The 23,664-nt window shown below is 41.0% G+C and overlaps 1 protein-coding gene and 1 non-coding gene across 5 annotated transcripts in view; one reads left to right on the top strand and one right to left on the bottom strand.

The window, feature by feature from the left end:
- Positions 1–19,993, top strand: part of PTPRC (protein tyrosine phosphatase receptor type C) — a 178,696-nt gene extending 158,703 nt beyond the window's left edge. For all 4 annotated transcript variants that reach the window (XM_038745370.1, XM_038745369.1, XM_038745372.1 and 1 more), the window contains 9 exons: positions 1,391–1,526; positions 1,640–1,789; positions 3,216–3,306; positions 5,043–5,176; positions 8,004–8,138; positions 10,948–11,070; positions 13,364–13,542; positions 15,141–15,276; positions 18,587–19,993. In XM_038745370.1, the coding sequence (XP_038601298.1) occupies positions 1,391–1,526; positions 1,640–1,789; positions 3,216–3,306; positions 5,043–5,176; positions 8,004–8,138; positions 10,948–11,070; positions 13,364–13,542; positions 15,141–15,276; positions 18,587–18,862 (1,360 nt within the window). In that variant the 3' untranslated portion in view covers positions 18,863–19,993. The remainder of the gene's footprint in view (positions 1–1,390; positions 1,527–1,639; positions 1,790–3,215; positions 3,307–5,042; positions 5,177–8,003; positions 8,139–10,947; positions 11,071–13,363; positions 13,543–15,140; positions 15,277–18,586) is intronic.
- LOC119927757 lies at positions 13–149 on the bottom strand. Its single transcript, XR_005450730.1, has one exon. It is a non-coding gene; the product is annotated as a small nucleolar RNA SNORA7 (small nucleolar RNA).
- Positions 19,994–23,664: the final 3,671 nt, after the last annotated feature.

Raw genomic sequence — 23,664 nt, 5'->3', positions numbered from 1 at the left:
GGGTGAGTTTTGATCTGAAGCAGATTGCCTTCCACTCACTAGCCACTGACCAAGCTAGGAATGGAATGGGTAGGCCTCTGCTTGACTCTCCCTCCCGGAGCTGAGACTGATAGAATATTGGAAACTCTCCAGTGCAACCCTAAGAGGGGAATTATACAATAAAGCATTTAAAAAGTAAGCCCATATTAATAATAATCATAATGGTATTTATTAAGCACTTACTTTGTGCCAGGCACTGTACTAAGCACTGGGGTGGGTACAAGCAAATCAGGCTGGACACAGTCCCTGTCCCACGTTGGGCTCACAGTTTCAATCCCCATTTTACAGATGAGGTAACCGAGGCCCAGAGAAGTGAAGTGACTTGCCCAAGGTCACACAGCAGACAAGTGGTAGAGCTAGGATTAGAGTCCATGACCTAGGCCCATGTTCTATCCACTATGCCATGCTGCTTTTCCTGTTTAACAATAACCATAAACAAAAAAAGCCACCCACTAGTCACCTGGAGGGTGGATTACCAACTGGGGAACGACTCAAATAATAATAATAATGATAATCATGATGGCATTTGTTAAGCACTTACTATGTGTGAAGCACTGTACTAAGCGCTGGGAGAATACAAGGTGATCAGGTTGTCCCACGTGGGACTCATAGCCTTAATCCCCATTTTACAGATGAGGGAACTGAGGCCCAGAGAAGTTAAGTGATTTGCCCAAGGTCACACAGCAGACATTCATTCATTCATTTATATTTATTGAGCACTTACTGTGTCCAGAGCACTGTACTAAGCACTTGGGAAGTACAAGTTGGCAACATATAGAGATGGTCCCTACCCAACAGTGGGCTCACAGTCTAGAAGGGGGAGACAGACAACAAAACAAAACATATTAACAAAATAAAATTAATAGAATAGTAAATATGTACAAGTAAAATAAATAGAGTAATAAATCTGTGCAAACATATATACAGGTTCTGTGGGGAGGGGAAGGAGGTAGGGCAGGGGGATGGGGAGGGGGAGAGGAAGGAGCAGGCTCAGTCTGGGCGGACATATGTCGGAGCCGAGATTAGAACCCATGACCTCTGACTCCCACGCCTGTGCTCTTTCCACTGAGCCATGCTGTGTCTCTAATCAATAAATAATCATATTTATTGAGCATTTACTTTGTGCAGAGCACCATACTAAGCACATGGGGGAGTACAGTGCAACAGAATTAGCCGAAACGTTCCCTGTCCATAACAAGCTTACAGTCTGGAGGGGGGAGACAGACATTAATACGAATAAATATGTACTTGATATGTAATTAAAGAAAATCAGTATCCTTTTTACTAAGGCACAAAGCTTTCTTAGTTCACTGGACTCACATTATGTCATTGTCCTTGTTTTCTCTGACAGTGCCGGGGTCGGCCGCACCGGAACCTACATTGGAATTGATGCCATGTTGGAGGGACTCGAGGCCGAAAACCAAGTGGACGTTTATGGTTACGTGGTCAAGCTCCGGCGTCAGAGATGCTTGATGGTCCAAGTGGAGGTATGTTTCCAAGACTCAAAGTAGCCCTTTAACGAATAGCCTCTCTTCGGTCACATTTCCTTTTCAGACCTGTGAATTTGCCTTGGCTAAGCTTACTGTGTTTGAAACACCAGGCCCAGTATATTCTGATTCACCAAGCTCTAGTGGAGTACAATCAGTATGGGGAAACAGAAGTGAATATTTCAGAACTGCATACTCAGCTAAATTACATGAAGACGAGAGATCCACCGAACGAACCAACCCCGCTGGAGGCTGAGTTCCAGGTAACTGGCATCAGGGAGATGCTGACATTCCCTATGGAACTATTCTTTGTTTTATATAACTGTCATTTCCCTCTTGGAAATCCTAGAGAAACAATAGTAGCATTTAGAGTATTTTGGGGGTGGGGGGAACCCTCTTCAAAATTCTGAAGAATAAGATATTTTGAAATTTCTCGAGGGAACAAGGAAATGCTGGACAAATAAGGTTTTTTTTTTTTAAATTGGTATAATTATAACAATTATGGTACTGGGTAAGTGTTTACTACATGCCAAGCACTGTTCTCAGCACTGGGATAGATCAATCAATCAATCAATCGTATTTATTGAGCGCTTACTATGTGCAGAGCACTGTACTAAGCGCTTGGGAAGTACAAATTGGCATCACATAGAGACAGTCCCTACCCAACAGTGGGCTCACAGTCTAAAAAGATACAAGATAAAGATAGATACAACTTAATCAGGTTGGGCACAGTTTCTGCTCCACATAGGGCTCACACTTGTAATCCCAGTTTTACAGATGAGGTAACTGAGGCTCAGGGAAGTTAAGTGACTTGCTCAAGGTCACCCAGCACACATGTGGCAGAGCTGGAATTAGAGTCCATGACCTTCCAGCTCCCAGGCCTGTGCTCTATCCACTAAGCTGTGCTGTTTCTCAACTCTACTATTTTTATATATTAAACAAAGTGTTCATAATGTCATTCTTGGTCATTAGCTTTCCTCATGTACACAGGAACCCATTCAGAGAAATATCAATTCAACCCTTGGCACACTGTAGATAGTCCCAGCACATCAGCTCAGCTTCATTTCTAATACTTAAAGAAAATCTTTTATTCAGGGCTATGCAAGACACTTATCATTTGTAGCAGTAGTTGTAATGACGGTAATACTAGTTACTTTGTGTCTGCTGAAAGCAGTGCCCTGCACTAAATGCTCCAGAAAAGTGCAGCAAAGGTTCAAATGTGATAATTTACTCCTGCTTTTGTACCAAGTGCGAGTGTCTTGCTGGCAAATATTCATTATTCTGATAGCCTCGCGTGCAACAGGGAATGTCTGATCTGATTTTGTTGTATCTGAGTGCTTAGCATGATGCTCTGCACATAGTAAGCATTTAACAGTATCACAGTTACTATTATTGTTATTATTATCATTTATTATTATTATTATTGTAATCATAAAACATCCCTGGTGGGCACTGGAGAGCTATTTATTTACTCTGCAAAATTTAATACAGCTATAGGACAAGCTCCCAAAAAAAGCGTTTCAGAAAAAGCTGCTCAGGAAAAAATAGCATGGATGCAGACCTTGTAGTTTAACTTTTAGGAAAATAAAAATCGGAAACATCTTGAAGGACTCTCGTAGCCTAACATGCACATTTGGAAGCCTGCTTGAGTGCTTAGCCCTGGATAAACCCGGTCTCTTCCTTCTGCAGAGACTTCCAACATATAGAGGTTGGCGCTCACAAAACTTTGGAAATCATGAAGAAAATAAAAGTAAAAATAGGAATTCCAAAATGATTCCATGTAAGTATTTGCCCAGATATTGACTATAAGATTTCCTCTAATTGTCAGAAGAGATGTATTGTGCAGATTTCACATTCATGATGTTCATAGGCTCTGATCAACTTTTTCAAAACTTCGATACATTTTTTTTTGGATTTTTGTTGGATTTTTTTTTCAGCCTAAAGAAGGGAATATTGCAGATAAAATCTCTCCTAGTTTTCTGGCCAAATTCACATACCAAGTCCTGCCTGATTAGCAGAGGTAGCTTCTTGTACCATGTAGACCAACAATAAGGAGAGAAATAATCCTTTGATCCAATGTGGCAAAGCTTGGAAACAGGTGTTCATGCCCTCCCAGCATTACAGTAGATTCATTCAGTATTTATTTTTAACCAGAAAAGATTAATGCATTCAATCATATTTATTGAGCACTTACTGTGGGCAGAGCACTGTACTAAGCGCTTGGGAAGTACAAGTTGGCAACATATAGAGAAGGCCCCTACCCAACAACGGGCTCACAGTCTAGAAGTTAAAGCGAGAAGACTGAGAACTGGGAGAGCAAATATGGCAGAACTGTTGTCAGATATTTTAACCGAGTAGATGATGGGGTTTAACTGTTTAAGGAGATCTAACTTACTGCTCTTAATTATTTAATTAGCTGAGATGGACAATATACTTAAGGCTGTGGAAAGCCTAGTACCAATAATTTAAGTTCCAAGTTAAGCATGAGAAAATGTTTTTGAAGAAATGGATAGAGAAGGGGAAGGTCACTAAGAGCTCAACAATTAAATGACCATATGAATCAATCAATAATTGGTATTTTTTGAATGCTTACTGTGTGCAAAGCACTGTCCTGAGCACTTGGGAAAGTACACTACAGAAGAGTTGTTAGGCACAATCATAGATAATTCAGTTTTCTGGCCAGTTCCCTTTACACATATTAATATGGCAGCATTCACCTTCTACTGTCCAGCAGAAGTGTGGTGGGGTGTGTATGGGGGGTGGTGGTGTGGGGTGTGTGTGTGTATTTTTAAGGATTGTTTATTAGGTATTTTATTGTTAGAGCACAATTAATTTGTCCTGATCTCATCTACTCCCTGAGCTAGTTAATGTTGTAATACCACCTGTCTCCAATATGTTTCAGGTTAGAATTTAACATCGCACATCCATGCTTTCTCTTCTCCAGTATGTTTTCATATTCACTCAGTTGTTCTCTAGCCCTGTGCTTTCTTGAGATGTTTTGGCCTGTTGCAGAGATAGGAAAACTTCTAAACCACACATGCCTGTCTGGCTACAAAAAGATGAGGCATCAGAAGATACATTTGGGCATACTTACACGCACAACATTAGCTAAAGCGTAAAAACCCAATGCAATTCTCTCTCAACATAGGATTCCTCATGAATATAAACCGGTGATTAAGTGAATATCTCATAATGGAAAAACCTAGAGCTTTGGATATTTTTATAATAATAATAATGATGGGATTTGTTAAGCGCTTACTATGTGCAAAACACTGTTCTAAGCGCTGGGGGATACAAGGTGATGAGGTTGTCCCGCGTGGGGCTCACAGTTTTAATCCCCATTTTACAGATGAGGTAACTGCGGCACAGAGAAGTTAAGTGGCTTGCCCAAGGTCACACAGCTGACAAGTGTTGGAGCAGAGATTCGAACCCATGACCTTTGACTCCCAAGCCCAGGCTCTTTCCACTGAGCCATGCTGCTTCTCTAATGAAAAAAAATGTGTTTTATTTCTACAGATGACTACAACAGAGTTTCTCTTAAACATGAATTGGAGACAAGCAAGGAGAGTGAACATGAATCAGATGAGTCATCTGATGATGACAGTGAGTCTGAGGAGTCAAGCAAATACATCAATGCTTCTTTCATAACTGTATGTATTTTAAAAGTCAAAATCACTATATGAACCTCCTATTTTTTGCGTGTCACCACTTTTCATCTAGAAGTTAATTCACAAAGGAGGGTTGTGTTTTGCCAATAGTGTACTGAATAGTAATTTACTCATTAATTAAGAAAGTGTATGGCATTTGAAATTGAATGAACTTTTTCTTTGCTTCTCAGTCAAATTTCCCTTGCTGTTCTAGCACAGAGGTTGTCAGCCTTAGTTAACTATCCCATTCGCACTCAATCCCCTCTCCCCCACAACACTTAGTCTCCCTCCACCAACCCGCCTTATCAGTCAATCTTGTTCATTGAGCACTTATTATGTGCAGAGCACTGTACTAAGCACTTGGGGGAGAACAATACAACAGAATTAGCAGACAAGTCCCCTGCCCAAATAAATAAGCACGGAGAAGCAGCGCGGCTCAGTGGAAAGGAGCCCGGGCTTTGGAGTCAGAGGTCATGGGTTCAAATCCCGGCTCCACCACTTGTCAGCTGTGTGACTTTGGGCAAGTCACTTCACTTCTCTGGACCTCAGTTACCTCATCTGTAAAATGGGGATGAAGACTGTGAGCCCCCCGTGGGACAACCTGATCACCTTGTAACCTCCCTAGCACTTGAAACAGTGATTTGCACATAGTAAGTGCTTAATAAATGCTATCATTATCATCATTAAATACTCATTGGAGCCAAAACTGAGAGAGTGGGGAGCAGTGTGGCTTAATGGATAGAGTAAGGAATCCTGGCTCTTCACTTTTCTCCTGTGTTACCTTGGTCAAGTCGATTGACTTCTCTGCACTCAATTTCTCTGTAAAACTAGGATAAAGGTCCTGTTCTTTGTCCTTCTAGGCTTGGGAGTCAGAAGTCATGGATTCTAATCCTGGCTCTGCCGCTTGTCAGCTGTGTGACTTTGGGCACATCAGTTAACTTCTCCGTGCCTCAGTTACCTCATCTGTAAAATGGGGATTAAGCCTGTGAGCCCCACGTGGGACAACCTATCACCTTGTATCCACCCCAGCGCTTAGAACAGTGCTTTGCACATAGTAAGCATTTAACAAATGCCATTATTATTATTATTATTATTGTGTCTGATCTAATTATCTTGTACCTACCCTAGAACTTAGCACAGGGCTTGGCACATAAGTGCTAACACAGTTTCGTTTATTTTAATGCTTTTTTGTTAAGCTCTTACTATGGGCTAGGTATTGTATGAAGCGCTAAATAGCTACAAGTAGATCAGGTTGGACACAGTCCCTAACCCACTTGGGACCCACAGTCTTAATCCCCATTTTATAAATAAATAAATGGTAATGGTATTTGTTAAGCATTTACTGTGTGCTAAGCACTATTCTAGGAGCTGTAGTAAATACAAGGTAATCAGGTTGTCCCACATGGGGTTCTTAGTCTTAATTCCCATTTCAGAGATAACTGAGGCACAGAGAAGATAAGTGACTTTCCCATGATCACAGAGCAGAGAAGTGGCGGAGCCAGGATTAGAACCCATGACCTCTGACTCCCAAGCCCATGCTCTTTCCACTAAGCCATGCTGCTTTTCAATACACAGTAAATTAAATTGATAATAAACTATTGGAAAAGGTGAACCATGTATAGGTATTCCTATTTACTGTTGACCAATCAATAAATGATATTTACTGAGCACTTACCAAATGCAGAGTACTGTAGTTAGTACTGTACTAAGCACTTGGGAGAGCACACCCTCTAGACAGTAAGCTTGTTATGGGCAGGGAACATGTCTGCTAATTCATTCATTCATCCATCGTATTGAGCACTTACTGTGTGCAGAGCACTGTACTAAGCACTTGGGAAGTACAAGTTGGCAACATATAGAGACGGTCCCTACCCAACAACGGGCTCACAGTCTAATTCTTTGTAATGTACTTTCCCAAGTGCTTAAGTACAGTGGTCTGCATATAGTGTTGAATAAATACCATTGATTCATTGATGCCATAAAACAGTTGGTAGATATATTCCCTTCCCACAAGGATCTCGCAGTCTAAAGGAATTATTAGAATCATGATTGCATTGTCTGAGTTGTTCCCTTCATTCATCACCCCTCCCAGCCTCATGACATTTATGTATATAGCTGTAATTTACTTAAGTGCTTAACAAATGCCATTATTATTATTATTATATTAATGCCTGTCACCTCCTCTAGACTGTGAGCTCATTGTCAACAGGGAATGTATTTGTTTATTGTTATAATGCACTCTCCCAAGTGCTTTGTACAGTGCTTTGTACACAGTAAGCATTCAATAAATGCAATAGAATGAATATATTAAAAGCTTTGTCACCCAGTATACTGGGGAAATTTGGCCGTACTGGTTAGTAAAAAAATTCTTGTTCACAGAGTCAAGGCTGATCCAGGGAATGGTACAGTTTGATAGTCTGATTAGCAGAATCCTTCCCAGTTTCTGTCTTTGCCTTGTCCATAGATGATCTGCTGCTACTCTCTGGGTTAAGCACACATGAACTCCAGGAGACTCACATGTAGCCCTGTCTATGTTCACTAGCACGTGTGAGAAATACCTGCCAAAAACAAGTGGCATACCAAAATAGGAAATCTTGCTAAAATAGCAAATCAAAAAGTAGGACTCTCATCTCCACATAGAGTCAATTCTTGGCATCCAGACCATTCCAAACTACAAGGTTCATTTCAGACATGACTTTTCTAGATGGTAAAAATGTGTTTATCCTCATGATATGGAGTGGGGTGTCCTTAAAGACTTCTGTGTTTGGAATTGATGATTTGGGAGTCCTTGGTTGGAAGTGAGTAGTAACTGTGAGTGGTGATTTTGTAGAGCTACTGGAAACCAGATGTGATGATTGCCGCTCAGGGGCCACTTAAGGAAACGGTTGGCGATTTCTGGCAAATGATCTTTCAGAGGAAAGTCAAAGTTATTGTTATGCTGACAGATCTACAAGATGGAGAACAGGTTTGTCTATTACTTTCCCTTAACCTTCTTATGAAACGATTTTAGATCATAGATCTACTATCTACTGGGTGAAGCTGCATGGTATCATTTGTTTATGGAGGTGGGATCTGGCTATACCTTGGACAAATCAGTGCTTAGAACAGTGCTTGGCACCTAGTAAGCGCTTAACAAATACTAATTATTATTATTGCTATTATTAATCTTTCCTCCTCAAAGCAATATCTGACAAGGGGGAGGGAGGGTAATTTACATGTGGACAATTGCTGGGATCAGTCCTTTCCAGTTTTCCCAAAGGTAGAAATTTGATCATTTGCTGTCCTCCCATGATAATCTGTCTTGCCTGAATGTGCCCTGACCTGATACTTGTACTATTTTTCTGCTTTGGCCCATGAAGTTGGCGATAAAAGCAGCATAGCCTAGTGGAAAGACCACAGACCTGAAAGTAAGAGGATCTGGGCTCTAAACCCAGCTGTGCCATGTGTCTGTTGTGTGACCTTGGGCAAATTATTTAACCTCCCTGTGCCTGTTACCTCATCTGTAAAATGGGGATTGGACTCTGATTAACCCAATTACCCTGTAATAATAATAATAATGATGGCATTTATTAAGCGCTTACTATGTGCAAAGAACTGTTCTAAGCGCTGTGGAGGTAACAAGGTGATCAGGTTGTCCCACGGGGGGCTCACATTAATCCGCATTTTCCAGATGAGGGAACTGAGGCCCAGAGAAGTGAAGTGACTTACCCAAGGTCACACAGCTAAGACGTGGAGTCGGGATTTGAATCCATGACCTCTGACTCCCAAGCCTGGGCTCTTTCCACTGAGCCACGCTGCTTATCCGCCCCAGCGCTTTGTACAGTGCCTGCAACATAGTAAGCGCTTAACAAATAGCACAATTATTAATATTATTATATCCTACTCCCTCCTAGTTAGACTGTGATCCCCAATATGGGACAGGGACTATGTCCAACCTGATTAACCTGTATCTACTCCAGTGCTTAAAAAAGTTCTTGGCATGTATAAGCACGTAACAACTACCACAGTTATCATTTCTGTCTGGATAGGCATTCCTTGATTTCCTCAAGAATATGAGAGAAAATCCTCCCAGCTGTATTTAAGAATCTGATTATCATCGTTGATGTTTATCTTTAATTTATTTAATAACAATAATAATAATGATGGCATTTATTAAGTGGTTACTATGGGCAAAGCACTGTTCTAAGCGCTGGGGAGGTTACAAGGTGATCAGGTTGTCCCATGGGGGGCTCACAGTCTTAATCTCCATTTGACAGATGAGGTAACTGAGGCACAGAGAAGTTAAGTGACTTGCCCAAGGTCACACAGCTGACAAGTGGCAGAGTGGGGATTAGAGTCTGTGACCTCTGACTTCCAAGCTCGGGCTCTTTCCCCTGAGCCACACTCTTATATTATTTATATTAATTATTGATGTTAATGTCTGTCTCCCCTGCTAGACTGTAAACTCATTGTGGGCGGGGAATGTGTCTGTCATGTTGCTTTATTGTACTCTTCCAAACACGTAGTACAATGCTCAGCACACAGTAAGTACTCAGTAAATATGATCGACTGACTGACATTATCAAATGGATGAAGACACGGTGATGCTTTACCTAGTGGAGTCTCAGAGATATTCTTTTATGGGACTACAAACAGAGTGCACATATTCTCCTTATTAGCTGTCCCGCATTGTGTTCTTTATGGTCCAATATGCCCCCCACTTGTAGACTGTGAGCCCGCTGTGGGTTATTTCTCTATATGTTGCCGAGTTGTACTTCCCAAGTGCTTAGTACAGTACTCTGCACACAGTAAGCGCTCAATAAATACGATTGAATGAATGAATGAATATGTAAGGAAATGTGGGTAGTTCAGAGCAAGCCATCACTATTTCTGAAAACCCAACTGCTGGTCATAGGACATACCTTCCCCTCTTAACCATTGGTGACTAGGTAATGTTCGCCCAAATGGCAGAAGGATGGAAAAGGGTCACTAATGAATTTTGATTGACCAGATATATATTTAAGAGATTCTAAGATACACTCGTGGATACAGTCTCACAGCAAATATATGAGATTCTAAGATACGGTGATGGATACCGTCTTACCACAAATTAATTCATTCATTTTTATTGAGCCCTTATTGTGTGCAGAGCACTGTATTAAGCGCTTGGAAAGTACAATTAGGCAACAAATAGGGACAGTCCCTGCCCAACAATGGGCTCACAGTCTACTGGGGGGAGACAGACAACAAAACAAAACGACAGGCATCAATATAAATAAATAGAATTATAGTTATATACACGTCATTAATAAAATAAATATGATAAATATGTACATATATACACAAGTGCTATGGGGCTGGGGGGTAGAGCGGAGCGAGTGGGGGCGATGGGGAGGGGAGATACATAAGAGATACTAAGATACACTCATGGATATGGTCTTATTGCAAATATATAAGAGATTCTAAGATATGCTCATGGATACACTCTTACCGAAAATATATAAAAGATTCTAAGATACGCTCATGGATATGGTCTCGCCACCAGTGACATCATCAAGATCAAGTTGACGGACAACTCTATTTCTATTTTTAAAAAAAAAACTTGAAAATGGCTCAGACATGTTGGTCTAACAACTCGGGCTTCAGGAGTAATTTTTGCAACTCAGCCAGAGAGAGCAGGAGTTGGGGAAATTTTCATCAGAAATTACTGACACTGTGGTTCCTTAATGATTATGGGGAAGAAGTAGAACCATTATAGCAAAGAGAGAGGCTGACTGGTGTTCTTTCACATCTAGGAACTCTGTGCCCAGTACTGGGGAGAAGAAACACAAACATATCAAGATGTGGAAGTTAAAATGATAGATGTAAACCAGTGTATGTCATACACCATCCGGGCATTTGAACTGAGACATGCAAAGGTATGGAAATTAACTTGTAAACTCATTGTATACAGGGAATGTGTCTGTTTATTGTTGTATTGCATTCTCCCAAGCGCTTAAGTACAGTGCTCTGCACATAGTAAGCACTCGATAAATATGATTGAATGAATGAATGAAAATGAACTTGATAATTAGTAATTTTCCATAAGTCTGTTTGGTTTTTACATCTAGGCTTATTGATCTGGACTGACATGTGAGAATGTCTGAATTTAAGAATGTGGTTTGGAAAAAAACTTTCATTTGCATGCACTTAATTAAAAAAAACCCTCAAAGTTTATAATAATAATAATGGCATTTATTAAGCGCTTACTATGTGCAAAGCACTGTTCTAAGCTCTGGGGAGGTTACAAGGTGATCCGGTTGTCCCACAGGGGGCTCACAGTCTTAATCCCCATTTTACAGATGAGGTAACTGAGGCACAGAGAAGTTAAGTGACTTGCCCAAAGTCACACAGCTGACAATTGGCAGAGCCAGGGTTTGAACCCATGACCTCTGACTCCAAAGCCTGTGCTGTTTCCACTGAGCCACGTTGCCTATAAAATCTAGAATCAAAATGCAGTTTGTAGGTTAGGTTTGGGTTTCTGACTCCAATTGAAAGGCATATTGTGGAGTGCCCATATTCTGTTTTCCTTCTCCAATTTTCTTCTGAAACACAATATGTCTAAAACAACATTCCTCATCTTTCTCCTTGAACCCACTCCTTCTCCTAACTTTCCTCTCTCAGTTGATAAGACCACTACCCTCCCTTTCTAAGAAATTTGGAAACTTTATGCCTCACTGACTTTAAATTTCACATTAAAAATCCAAATTCTCCCCTTCACATCAACACTATGATCCACCCTTTCCTCTTCCCCCAACTACCACCAATTTGCAACTCCGTTTGCATTCAACTCATCATTAGTATCGCTACTTCCAATCTTTGCTAGATTCTGCTGCATTGACTGCCTTCAGGTGTCATTAAGCCTACACATCTCAACCCCCTTCGTTATTTCTCTCCATAAAAGACAAAACCTCTTTCACAATCAACTTCAAGGCTGTACACAAACTTGCCCGCCTTGCTTATCTTCCTAATTCAGCTGCTATTTCCCAGCTCACTCTGTGTTCCTCCTAAACTGACATTCTAGCTCTTCCTCGCTCTTGACTCTCCTGCCTTTATCCCCTTGCACACGCTGTTATCCTAGCTTGGAACTCCCTCCCTCCCTAAATCTGACAGACAACTCCTCTCCCCACATTCAAAGCCCTCCTAAAATCCCACCTTCTTCAACAAGCTTTCTCTGATTCATTTCCTTGCATCCTAAACTGTATAAACACACCAGCCAACTCTTGCCATTTTGATCTATTTCTACCCATCCTCAATCTGTTGTGATGTGCTTATTCACTTTCACAATTACTTACTGTGACCGTTCCATATTTTTCATTTATTCATCCTCTCTCCCAGCCCCACAGCATTTATGTACATAGCTTTTATTAATTTATATTAGTCTGTCTCCTCACAAATAGTGAGCGCTTAATAAATGCCATTATTATTATTATTCTATACTGTAAGTTTGTTGTGCACAGGAAATGTACAGCTGTTGTTGGGTAGGGACTGTCTCTATATGTTGCCAATTTGTACTTCCCAAGCGCTTAGTACAGTGCCCTGCACACAGTAAGCGCTCAATAAATACAATTGATGATGATGATGATAGTACTCTCTTTCATTCAGTTCATTCAGTCGTATTATTGAGCACTCACTGTGTACAGAGCACTATACTGAGAGCTTGGGAAGTACAAGTCGGCAACATATAGAGACAGTCCCTATCCAACAACGGGCTCACAGTCTAGAATGGGGAGACAGACAACAAAACAAAACATGTAGACAGGTGTCAAAATCGTCAGAATAAATAGAATTATAGCTATATGCACATCATTAACAAAATAAATAGAATAGTAAATATGTACAAATACAATTGAAAGAATGAATGAGCACTCTAGTTGTAAATACTTTGTTTCTCTTTCCTGTCCCTCCCCCCACAATTAGAGAGAAAACTTGTTGTGGGAATGGAATGCGTCACTTCTTTATGCTATACTTCCCAAGCACCTAGTACAGTGCATTATACCAAGTGGACAGGTAATTAATCAGTGGTATTTATTAAGCACTTACTTTGTGCAGAGCACTTTTCTAAGCATTTGGGAGAGTGCAATGAAAGAGAATTAGCCATTACGTTCCCTGCCCAAAAGGAGCATACAGTCTTAATGCTCAACAGATACTAATACTGCTACTTATTTGTAGAGGAAAGATGCCCGAACAGTTTACCAGTACCAGGTTAACAACTGGAAAGGGGAAGATCTTCCTGAAGACCCCAAGGGATTAATTGCTATGTTTCAAAACCTCAGAAATAAGCTTCCGAAGAAACCTGTCTCTGAAGGAAACAAATGTCATAAGGGTGTTCCACTTCTGATCCACTGCAGGTGAGTGCAAATTTGCTAAAAGTATACAAAGGTGTCTTTCTCAGTATACCTCAGTGTTATGTGATTTAAATGTTGTTTTTCTGATTATGCTATACCATCCACTTGGACAGAATTCCTCATCCCTCTCTTCTAAAAGGTCCCAATCAGCTCACTCTCATCCCCTCTCATCTTATCAAAACACTTTAGTCCTCTTTTCTTTCCTCCCTGACCACCATCTTCAACTGTTCACTCTCCAATGGCTCCTTCCCCACTGCTTTCAAACATGCTAATATATCCCCTATCCTAAAAAAAAACCTCCCTGACCCCACAACTACCTCCAGATATCACAGTGTCTCCCTCCTAGTTGTATAAAGCCACTGCCTCCACCTCGTCCTCCAGTACTTTCCTTGACCCCCTTCAACCTGGCTTCCGCCCTCTTCACTCCATGCAAGCTGACCTTTCAAAGGTCACCAGTGATGATAATAATAATAATAATGATAATAATGGCATGTATTAAGCGCTTATTATGTGCAAAGCACCTTTCTAAGCTCTTCCTTGCCAAATCCGTTGGCCTCTACTCCAGCCTAATGATCCTTTACCTCTCAGCTCCCTTCAATGCTGTGGACCACCTCCTTCTCCTGGAAATAATTTTTCCTGGTTCTCCTGGCCGCTCATTCTCGGGCTCTTTTGTGGACTGCTCTGCCTCCCACTCCTGAACTGTGGGAGTTCATCAAGGCTCAGTTCTGGGTCCTCTTCTATTCTCTATCTCCAGCCACTCCCTCAGAGAACTCATGTGCTCCCATGGCTTCAACTACCATTTCTACATAGATGGTTCCAAATCTATATCTCCATCCCGTTCTTTCTCCTTCTCTGCAGACTCTTATTTCCTCTTGCCTTCAGGACATCTCTACACAGACTTAACATGCTGCTAAACCTGTGTATTTTCTTTCAGTGCTTAATACAGTGTGCAATAAATGCTTAATAAATACTATTAATATGATTCTTTTGCTTCTATCCCCTCCAAAGTGATGCTTCACTACTTCTGTGTCTCCAAAGCTCTTGGCTACACATTATTATTGTCTGTTTCTTCCCATATCTGGAATTCATTTAAGAGTCTGTTCTCCTGCTCAACTGTAAGCTCCTTGAGGTCAGGAATTGAGTCTACCGTCTCTGTTATACTCTCCCAAGCACTTAATCAGTGCTCTGCACACCATAAGCACATAATGCATCCTACTGATTCTTTGATAGAAGGCTGTAGAGAGTGATCTATGGTATATTTTTTAATTTACTGTAGGACTTGGTTTTCACCTTGGGGTTGATTCTGGAACCTAACAGATTACATCTTAGTCTACGGGCAAATGTACCTCAAAACTCCATGGTTCCCAGTGCATCCAATGTTTATTATGAGTGTGTCCTAGGGGATGCCTGAATTTGGGAAATTCATTCCACATAGACATGACCTAGTGACAAATGTGGTTTAAGACATCACCTCTGGTTGATAGATTCCAGTTTCAGGATTTTGCATGGTGATACTCTGCCTCACGTTCCCTCTGTCTCCAGGATATTTCAGTTTTTTTTCATCTCAGGAGCTGGGTTTTTTTTTTTTTTCCCATTTTCAGGGATGGATCCCAACAAACCGGGACATTCTGTGCTTTGTTGAACCTTTTGGAAAGTGCAGAGACGGAAGAAGCAATAGATGTTTTTCAGGTCGTGAAATCCCTGCGTAGAGCAAGGCCAGGAATGGTTACTTCCTTTGTAAGTAAAATGCCTAATGGACTGTGGGAGTTCTAAGAGAATCTAGTTTGAGGGTGATGGGGGTGGGAGGAGAGAGGGAAAGGGGAAGAACCACAGATGGACTGGATAATATAATAATGATAATTATGGTATTTGTTAATAATAATAATTATATTTATTAGTGCTGGGGTGGATGCAAACAATTCGGGTTGGACACTGTCGGTATCCCATATGGGGCTCACATTCTCAATCCCCATTTTACAGATGAGGTAACTGAGGCACTGAGAAGGGATGTGTCTTGCCCAAGGTCACAGAGTAGACAAGTGGTGGGGCCAGGATTAGAATCCTTGTCCTTTTGTGCTCTATCCACTATGCCATGCTAAGCACTTACTACATGTGAGGCACAGTACTAAGCACTGGAATGGATATAAACTGGGGTGGAAGGACTGGTGTGGCAAGCAAGACAACCAGTTCCCCAGAATGTAGGCTGCCACAGTACCGAGCATGAGGGAACAAACAAGAAGGTTGCTTTTGCCCCCTGTTATTCCTGGTAGTGCACTGTTAATTTTCAAAAATGCAGGCCACGGAATCAGGTTTGTCTGTTTCTTCAGTTTCTTTTCATTTTAGCATGTTGAGAAAGAGGATCAATATTAATTTGAAACCAGGATTTATCATTAGTGGGGAAGCAGTGTGGCCTAACATAAAAGGCATGAGCCCTGGGGTTGGAGGGCCTAGGTTCTAATCCTACTCTGCCATTTTCCTACTGTGTGACCTTGGGCAAGTCATTCAACGTCTCCGTGTCTCAGTTCCGTCATCTGTAAAACTGGGATTCAATACCTAATAATAATAATAATGGCATTTATTAAGCGCTTACTATGTGCAAAGCACTGTTCTAAGCGCTGGGGAGGTTACAAGGTGATCAGGTTGTCCCACAGGGCTCACAGTCTTAATCCCCATTTTACAGATGAGGGAACTTTGGCACAGAGAAGTTAAGTGACTTGCCCACAGTCACACAGCTGACAAGTGGCAGAGCCTGGATTTGAACCCATGACCTCTGCCTCCCAAGCCCGGGCTCTTTCCATTGAGCCACGCTGCTTCTCCTAATTTGTTAAGCGCTTGGGAGGATACAAGGTGATCAAGTTGTCCCACGTGGGGCTCACAGTCTTAATTCCCATTTTACAGATGAGGGAACTGAAGCTCAGAGAAGTTAAGTGACTTGCCCAAGGTCACACAGCAGACATGTGGCGGAGCCGGGGTTCGAACCCATGACCTCTGACTCCAAAGCCCGAGCTCTTTCCAATGAGCCACGCTCCTTCTCAATACCTGATCTCCCTCCTACCGAGATTGTGAGCCCCATGTGGGACATGGACATGTGTCCAAATTGATTAATTTGTATGTATTCCCAGGCCTTAGAACAGTGCCTGACATTATTAATGATGATACAAAAAATGTAAACAGTCAGTCTCCTAAATACTGAAGAGTTTTCAAATGCCCCATTTGATGCTGTACAAGGGAAGTGAATTATTAAGGATGAGTGAGTAATAATTTGAGTGAGAAGTAAGCTGATGAAAGAAATGGATTAGTTTCAAGATTCCAAGCTGTCATATACCTAGAATGAGGTCTAATCTCCCATAATATTTATGTCAATCAAAACTGCTAGGTTTAGCGGCCTTTTACCTAAGAAACTACAACTCCCACCCTCCTAAAAACATAGGGGTAATAGGAAAGGAATTCTATATGTAGAAGGAAACCAATTCAGATTTTTGAATAATTTAACAGCAACCCTTGTAATCAACGTACTTCATCATCAGTGGTATATACTGAGCTTTTCAGGTGATGGCTTATTTCTGTTGCACTAATTCCACAGCATAGACTAATGGAAAGAACGTGGGTCTCGGAGTCAGGGAACCTGGGTTTTAATCCTAGCTCCATGGCTTGTCTGCTGTATGACCTTGGGCAAATCACTTCACTTTTCTGTGCCTCAGTCCCCTCATCTGCAAAATGGGGAATCCAATGCCTGTTTCTCCCTCCTGTTTAGAGTGTGACTCCCATGTGGGACCTGATAAGCTGCTGTGGCTTAGTGGAAAGAGCACAGGCTTTGGAGTCAGAGGTCATGGGTTCGAATCCCAGCTCTGCCACTTAGCTGTGTGACTTTGGGCAAGTCACTTAACTTCTCTGTGCCTCAGTTACCTCATCTGTAAAATGGGGACTAAGACTGTGAGCCCCACGTGGGACTACCTGTTAACCTTGTTTCTACCCCAGCACTTAGAACAGTGCTTTGCACATAGTAAGTGCTTAATAAGTGCCATCATCATTATTATTATCTTGTGTCTACCCCAGGTACAGGGCTTGACACATACTAAGTGCTTAACAAATACCATTGTTTTTATTATAATTATTATTATCATTATTGTGAGAATATGAGCTAAACTTCAATAGACCTAGTTCAGTTTGTCTATATTATTGGGTATTGGTTTGTGTGGCTGGCAAAACACATGAATACATGTGCGCAAACACCCCAATATATGTGGGAAAGTTCATTTATGTGTATAAACCCAGACCAATGCCAGGCTAACACTTTCTTTGGTAAAGCCTGAGCCCTAGTGGCAAGAACACGGGCTTGAGAGCCAGAGGACGTGGATTCTAATCCCAGGTCTGCCATTTGTCTGCTGTGTGACCTTGGGCAAGTCACGTACCATCTCTGTGCTTCAGCTACTCCATCTGCCAAATGGGGATTAAGACTGTGAGCCCCACGTGGGACAACCTGATTACCTTGTATCTACCTCAGTGCTTAGAATGTGTTTAGCCCATAGTAAGTGCTTAACAAATACCATATTATAATAATTGTTATTATTATTATTATTATTATTAACTGAGTCTTAGTCTACGTTGGTTTATCGCTACCCATCATCTCAGAGGTGTTTTGTGCAAAATATGGTTTCAGTCTGGCCCGGTGAACACCTTTTTGCTGTTTTCCGAATGATGAGTCTCCTGTCGAGACTGACAGCCTCGGTTCTGAGAGTTCAGGAATAAAAGCTTGCCTAAATCAATCATTTAATTGTATTTATTGAGCGCTTACTGTGTGCAGAGCATTGTACTAAGTGCTTGGGAAGTACAAGTTGGCAACATATAGAGACAGGCCCTACCCAACAGTGGGCTCACAGTCTGTTCCACACACATTCTTTTCTGCCAGTGGTGTTCTCACTGGGCCAGAGTGCATCAAACAAATAGACAGGCACTTTTAACGAATAAATATGATTGAATGAATGAACCAATCACACTGCAATTCCAGGCACCAATGAGCCCCCCCTCCCTTTTTTTTCTTATGTAGGAGCATTATCAGTTCCTCTATGATATCATAGCCAGCATCTACCCAGCCCAGAATGGGCAAGTGAAAAACAGCAGCACCCAAGAAGATAAAATTGAATTTGACAATGAAGAGGACAAGCCTAAGGAGGATGCTAATTCCTCTAGCACACCTGCCGCCTCAGCTGCTCAATCAGAAGAAGCCGAGGAGGCAGAAGATTCCAAATCTACAGGTGGCTCTAAAGAGACTGAAAGCTCTTCAAATGGCCCCATGACCCCCACTTTAACGGAGAATGCGTAGAAGGGTCTGGGACAGGTAGGGGTGGGGTTGGGTGGTGAGGGTGGATGTGGGCTAGGTAGCTGAAATTGCATACTCATTTGTTTTTATCTGTTGTGCTGCAAAATGTGAGCTTTGTTACCATACTCCAACTAGGAACATAATACTTGAAGTATGTGGATTACTGCAATGCACTGAATTGCTGGAACTTGCATTGAGGGAAATCTCTTAAGCATATTGACATACTTTGCTGTAAGAATTTCTTGGTACAGTCATGCTTATGAAATAGGGATAGCTAAATGTTATAAAAAAATTCTTTGAAATAAGGTATCAGCGGGTGTTAAGCTATTTTTAAGAAAAATATGGTACCTTGAAACTAGATGTTGCCCAAAGGAAAAAAAAATATGACAATTTGAAGGGGGCAGGCTACGGACATTGTAAACTCTTAGAAATAATGTGTAAGGTGTAGGAATTAGTGAAAATGTTCAGATTGTCCTCAAGATGTCCCTATTGTTTCACAAACTATCTTATCTAAATATTTGACTGTCCGAGTACCTTAGAAGAACAGAGCATTTTGCTATTTAGACTTCAGGAAAATTAGATATATTAACATTGACAGTCTTTCCCATCATATGTTAGCATTTAGCCCAATCTTTTTCATGCTGATGTAACCTAATTTAATGTTCTTCTAGATGAGTATGGTGGTGTTGCCTTTTTTTACAGTATATGTTTGACATAGGCTTTTATTCACTGTACAGACTGTGGGTTCTATAAATTCATAGTTTTTCTTAAGATTATTGGTGTGCTACTTAAATTTAAAGTGAACCAACAGCAATATGTACTATCATAGACTGGAACATTTGTATTTGAAAGTAAAATACTGATAGTTTCCCCAGGAAATATTATTTACCCCTGTTTGCACAGCTATCAGAGGCAAAGTCCAAGTCGATGTGGCTAACATTGGCGCCTTGTTGAAATCTTGTTCACTGTCTTATCTGCTTGGAATTCTTCATAGGCTAAAATCCCCTTTCCTTAAAGTATAGTCATCAATAAATCCTAACATATTGAATCTTTATTTTTGAAATGTGGAATAAGACAGTTGCATTTACGTATGTTTGAGAAAATGTTCAAAATGTTATTAAACCATTTCTTCTGTGTATCACGGTTCACGATGTTTCACTTGTACTTAATATACTTAATGTTTATTAAGATTAATGGAGATTTATGGAATTTAAAGCACTTTCACATGGAAATCCCGAGTTTTTCCAGTATGGAACACACACGTGCCGCAGTCCGTTTGTCAGCAGTAGTAGTAGTTGTCTTGATATTTACTGAGCACCTACTCACTTCAAAATGCTGTACTAAGTGTGTGGGAAAGTCCAACAGATCCACAAGACCTGTGCCTTGCCTTTTAAGGGCTTTACATTCTCCAAGGAAGGCAAGCATAAAGTATTCATAAATTGTGGAATCAGAAGAAATGAATTGAATGTTCAGTCGGATAAAACACATATGCAGCATGGCTCAGTGAAAAGAGCACGGGCTTTGGAGTCAGAGGTCATGGATTCAAATCTTGGCTCCGCCAATTGTCAGCTGTGTGACTTTGGGCAAGTCACTTAACTTCTCTGTGCCTCAGTTACCTCATCTGTAAAATGGGGATTAAGACTGTGAGCCCCACGTGGAACAACCTGATTACCTTGTATCCTCCCCAGTGCTTAGAACAGTGCTTTGCACATAGTAAGCACTTAACAAATGCCATCATTATTATTATATGCACCTATGCACAGAGAAGCAGCATGGTGTTAGTGGATAGAGCACGGTCCTGGGAATCAGAAGGCCATGAGTTCTAATCCCTGCTCTGCCACTTGTCGGCTGTGTGATGTCGGGCAAGTCACTTTACTTCTCTGTGCCTGTTACCTCATCTGTAAAATGTGGATTGAGACTGTGAGCCCCACTTGGGGTAGGGACTGTGTCCAACAGGATTTGCTTTTTTCCACCCCAGTGCCTTGTACAGTGTCTGGCACCTTGTAAGCACTCATCACAATTATTATTGTTATTATTATATGCACAAGTGGGTTGAGTATAAATGCAGATGTGCTCTAACAACAGCACAAGACTTTCCCTGCCCATAGGAAACTTACACTTTAGAGGAGGAAAGAGGTGTAAGGATAATTAAATGTAATAGAATCAGAGTAGACCCTTGAATGTATAAGCTTGGATATATATTCTAAGGATAGGATTAATTGAATAGGTAGGTGATTGAGTTGGCTTTTGGGCTGATAGACATTGGGTATTGGAAATTAACTGGGGAAAGTTTACGAGAGGAGGTGGACTTTTAGGAGAGCTTGGAAGGTTGGAGTTGAGGTCTGGTAGATTTAGGGACCGTGGCTGGAGAAGTAGTTCCATGCTGGGAAAACAGCATATATAAGGGGTCAGAGGCAGGTGAGACAAAAGTGGGGTACGTTTAGGAGGTGAGTTTGGAAGGAGCAATGACTGCAAACTGTGGAATATCAGGTGAGTGAGCTAATAGAAATCTTTGAAGCCAATAAAAGGGAAGTTTTGTGTGATGCAGAGGGTGCAGTGGAAGGCATCTGAAGAGTGGAAAATATGTTGCAGAGCAAAATTTCTAGAAGATGATCTAGACCGCACTAGGGAGTAGGGATGTGAAAGGGGAAAGGCTGGAGGCTAGGAGACCACTGAAGAGGCCGATTACTGTAGTCTGATTATGATATCTATCAATCAATGGTTTTGAGTGATGGAGAGCACTGTATTAAGTGCTTAGGAGAGTATAATACAGCAGAGTTGGTAGACATGTTCCCTGCCCTGAACAAGCGAGCTTGAACCTAGGTGGTAGCCATTTGGGTGGGGATGAAGGAAAAGATCTAGGAAATGTTTTGGAGTAGTAATTGGCAGGGATTATCAGTTATTCGGATTCAGCATTGGATGACAGAGAGGAGATAAGGATGACACTAAGGCTGTGGCTTCAGGCTAAGCGAGGATGGTAGTGTTATTGTTGGATATGGGAAAGTTGTAAGGAGCAGAATGTAGGAAGGAATATGAGAAGTTCAGGTTTGGATACGCTGGGTTTGAGATGCTTATGAACCCTCCGAGTGGGGATGTCCTGGGAGGAAAAGGTGATGCAGGGTAGAGTAATGGGGTAAGTAATGGGGTATTTTTTCTATTTATTTTATTTTGTTAGTATGTTTGGTTTTGTTCTCTGTCTCCCCCTTTTAGACTGTGAGCCCACTGTTGGGTAGGGACTGTCTCTATATGTTGCCAATTTGTACTTCCCAAGCGCTTAGTACAGTGCTCTGTACACAGTAAGTGCTCAATAAATTCAATTGATGATGATGATGATGATGATGATAAGAGATCAGGAGTAGTGAAGTGGATAATGATAACCGAAGTATTTGTTAAGTGCTTACTATGTGCCAGGCACTATAATAATAATAATAATAATAATGGCATTTGTTAAGTGCTTACTATGTGTGAAGCACTGTTCTAAGCACTGGGGGGGATACAAGGTAATCAGGTTGTCCCACATGGGGCTCACAGTCTTACTCCCCATTTTACAGATGAGGGAACTGAGACACAGAGAAGTTAAGTGACTTACCCAAAGTCACACAGCTGACAAGTGGCAGAACCAGGATTAGAACCCATGACCTCTGGCTCCCAAGCCTGGGCTCTTTTCACTGAGCCACGCTGCACTGCGGGGGGAATACAAGTTTAACAGGTTGGACATAGTCCCTGCCCCACATTGGGATCACAGTTTTAATCCCTATTTTACAGATGAGGTAACTGAGGCACAGAGAAGGGAAGTGTCTTGCCCAAGGTCACGGAGTAGACAAGTGGTGGAGCCAGGATTAGAACCCATGATTCTAATTAGTGCTCTATCCACTAGGCCATGCTAAAAAAATTCCAGTGGGTAACTTCAATTATATATGAATTTGGTGTGAGGTAAAGAAGATGTGGCTGCCAGGTAGAAAATAGATAGCCTACCTTATAAATAAGAAAACAGTGCAAAATAGAATACCTAATTTTTTAAAAAAACCTTGGAATCATTAACCACAAAATTACTCTGGAGTTGATAAAGTCTGTTAGGTTTTCTTAGATATAATCATTTTTCATTAGTTTACAACGAAGGAACATGTAAAATCAACTAAAACAGTGTATTTGTGCAATTTAGAATAGAATGAAGACAGAATACAATAAAATAGAAGGATTTGAGAAAAACATAGACTTGGCTGTAAAGCTATTATCTATTCAATTTAAAGAACAATTGCTGTTCAACTGTATCGAATAAAATACCAGAAGGGGATTTATATGAATGTTCAATAGTAATACTCAGATCATACAGTACAAATTCCTTGAAACACTGGTGCCTTCTAGTATAGAAGTTTAGCTTAAAAATAAGAAGGAAATTATTTAAGTGCAGGGAGCAGTATGGTCATTTTGAAATTACAAATATGTTTAATTCATGGTTAACTCAAATAAGTTAACTCCATAACTTGCCCTCCAAATAGAGTAAATATTGAACATTTTCATCGAGGTATTTGAAGGAAGGAGACATTGCAAGCCTACCGTAAAATTCAGTTTACCTGTCCCAATAATATTTAGAGGAAAGTAACATTAACCTAAAAGTGGGAAAACTTAAAGGGGAAAAAAAAGTGAGGAAAAAAGCAGTCATAGAGAAAGTAGACAACTCTGAACAGTTCACTGGTGATGTAGAAAGAAGACATGGATAGATTAGATTGTGTTTGGATTTCAAGAGATGAATAACTAGATTAAAAGAGAACTCCCCCAATGCTAGAAGGAATCGACTTTGGGGT

This window comes from Tachyglossus aculeatus, chromosome 4 (genome assembly GCF_015852505.1).
Source record: "Tachyglossus aculeatus isolate mTacAcu1 chromosome 4, mTacAcu1.pri, whole genome shotgun sequence".
In the NCBI taxonomy this organism is placed as follows: Eukaryota; Metazoa; Chordata; class Mammalia; order Monotremata; family Tachyglossidae; genus Tachyglossus; species Tachyglossus aculeatus.
The sequence above is the reverse complement of the archived record's forward strand: the minus strand, read 5'-3'. Positions and strand labels throughout refer to the sequence as shown.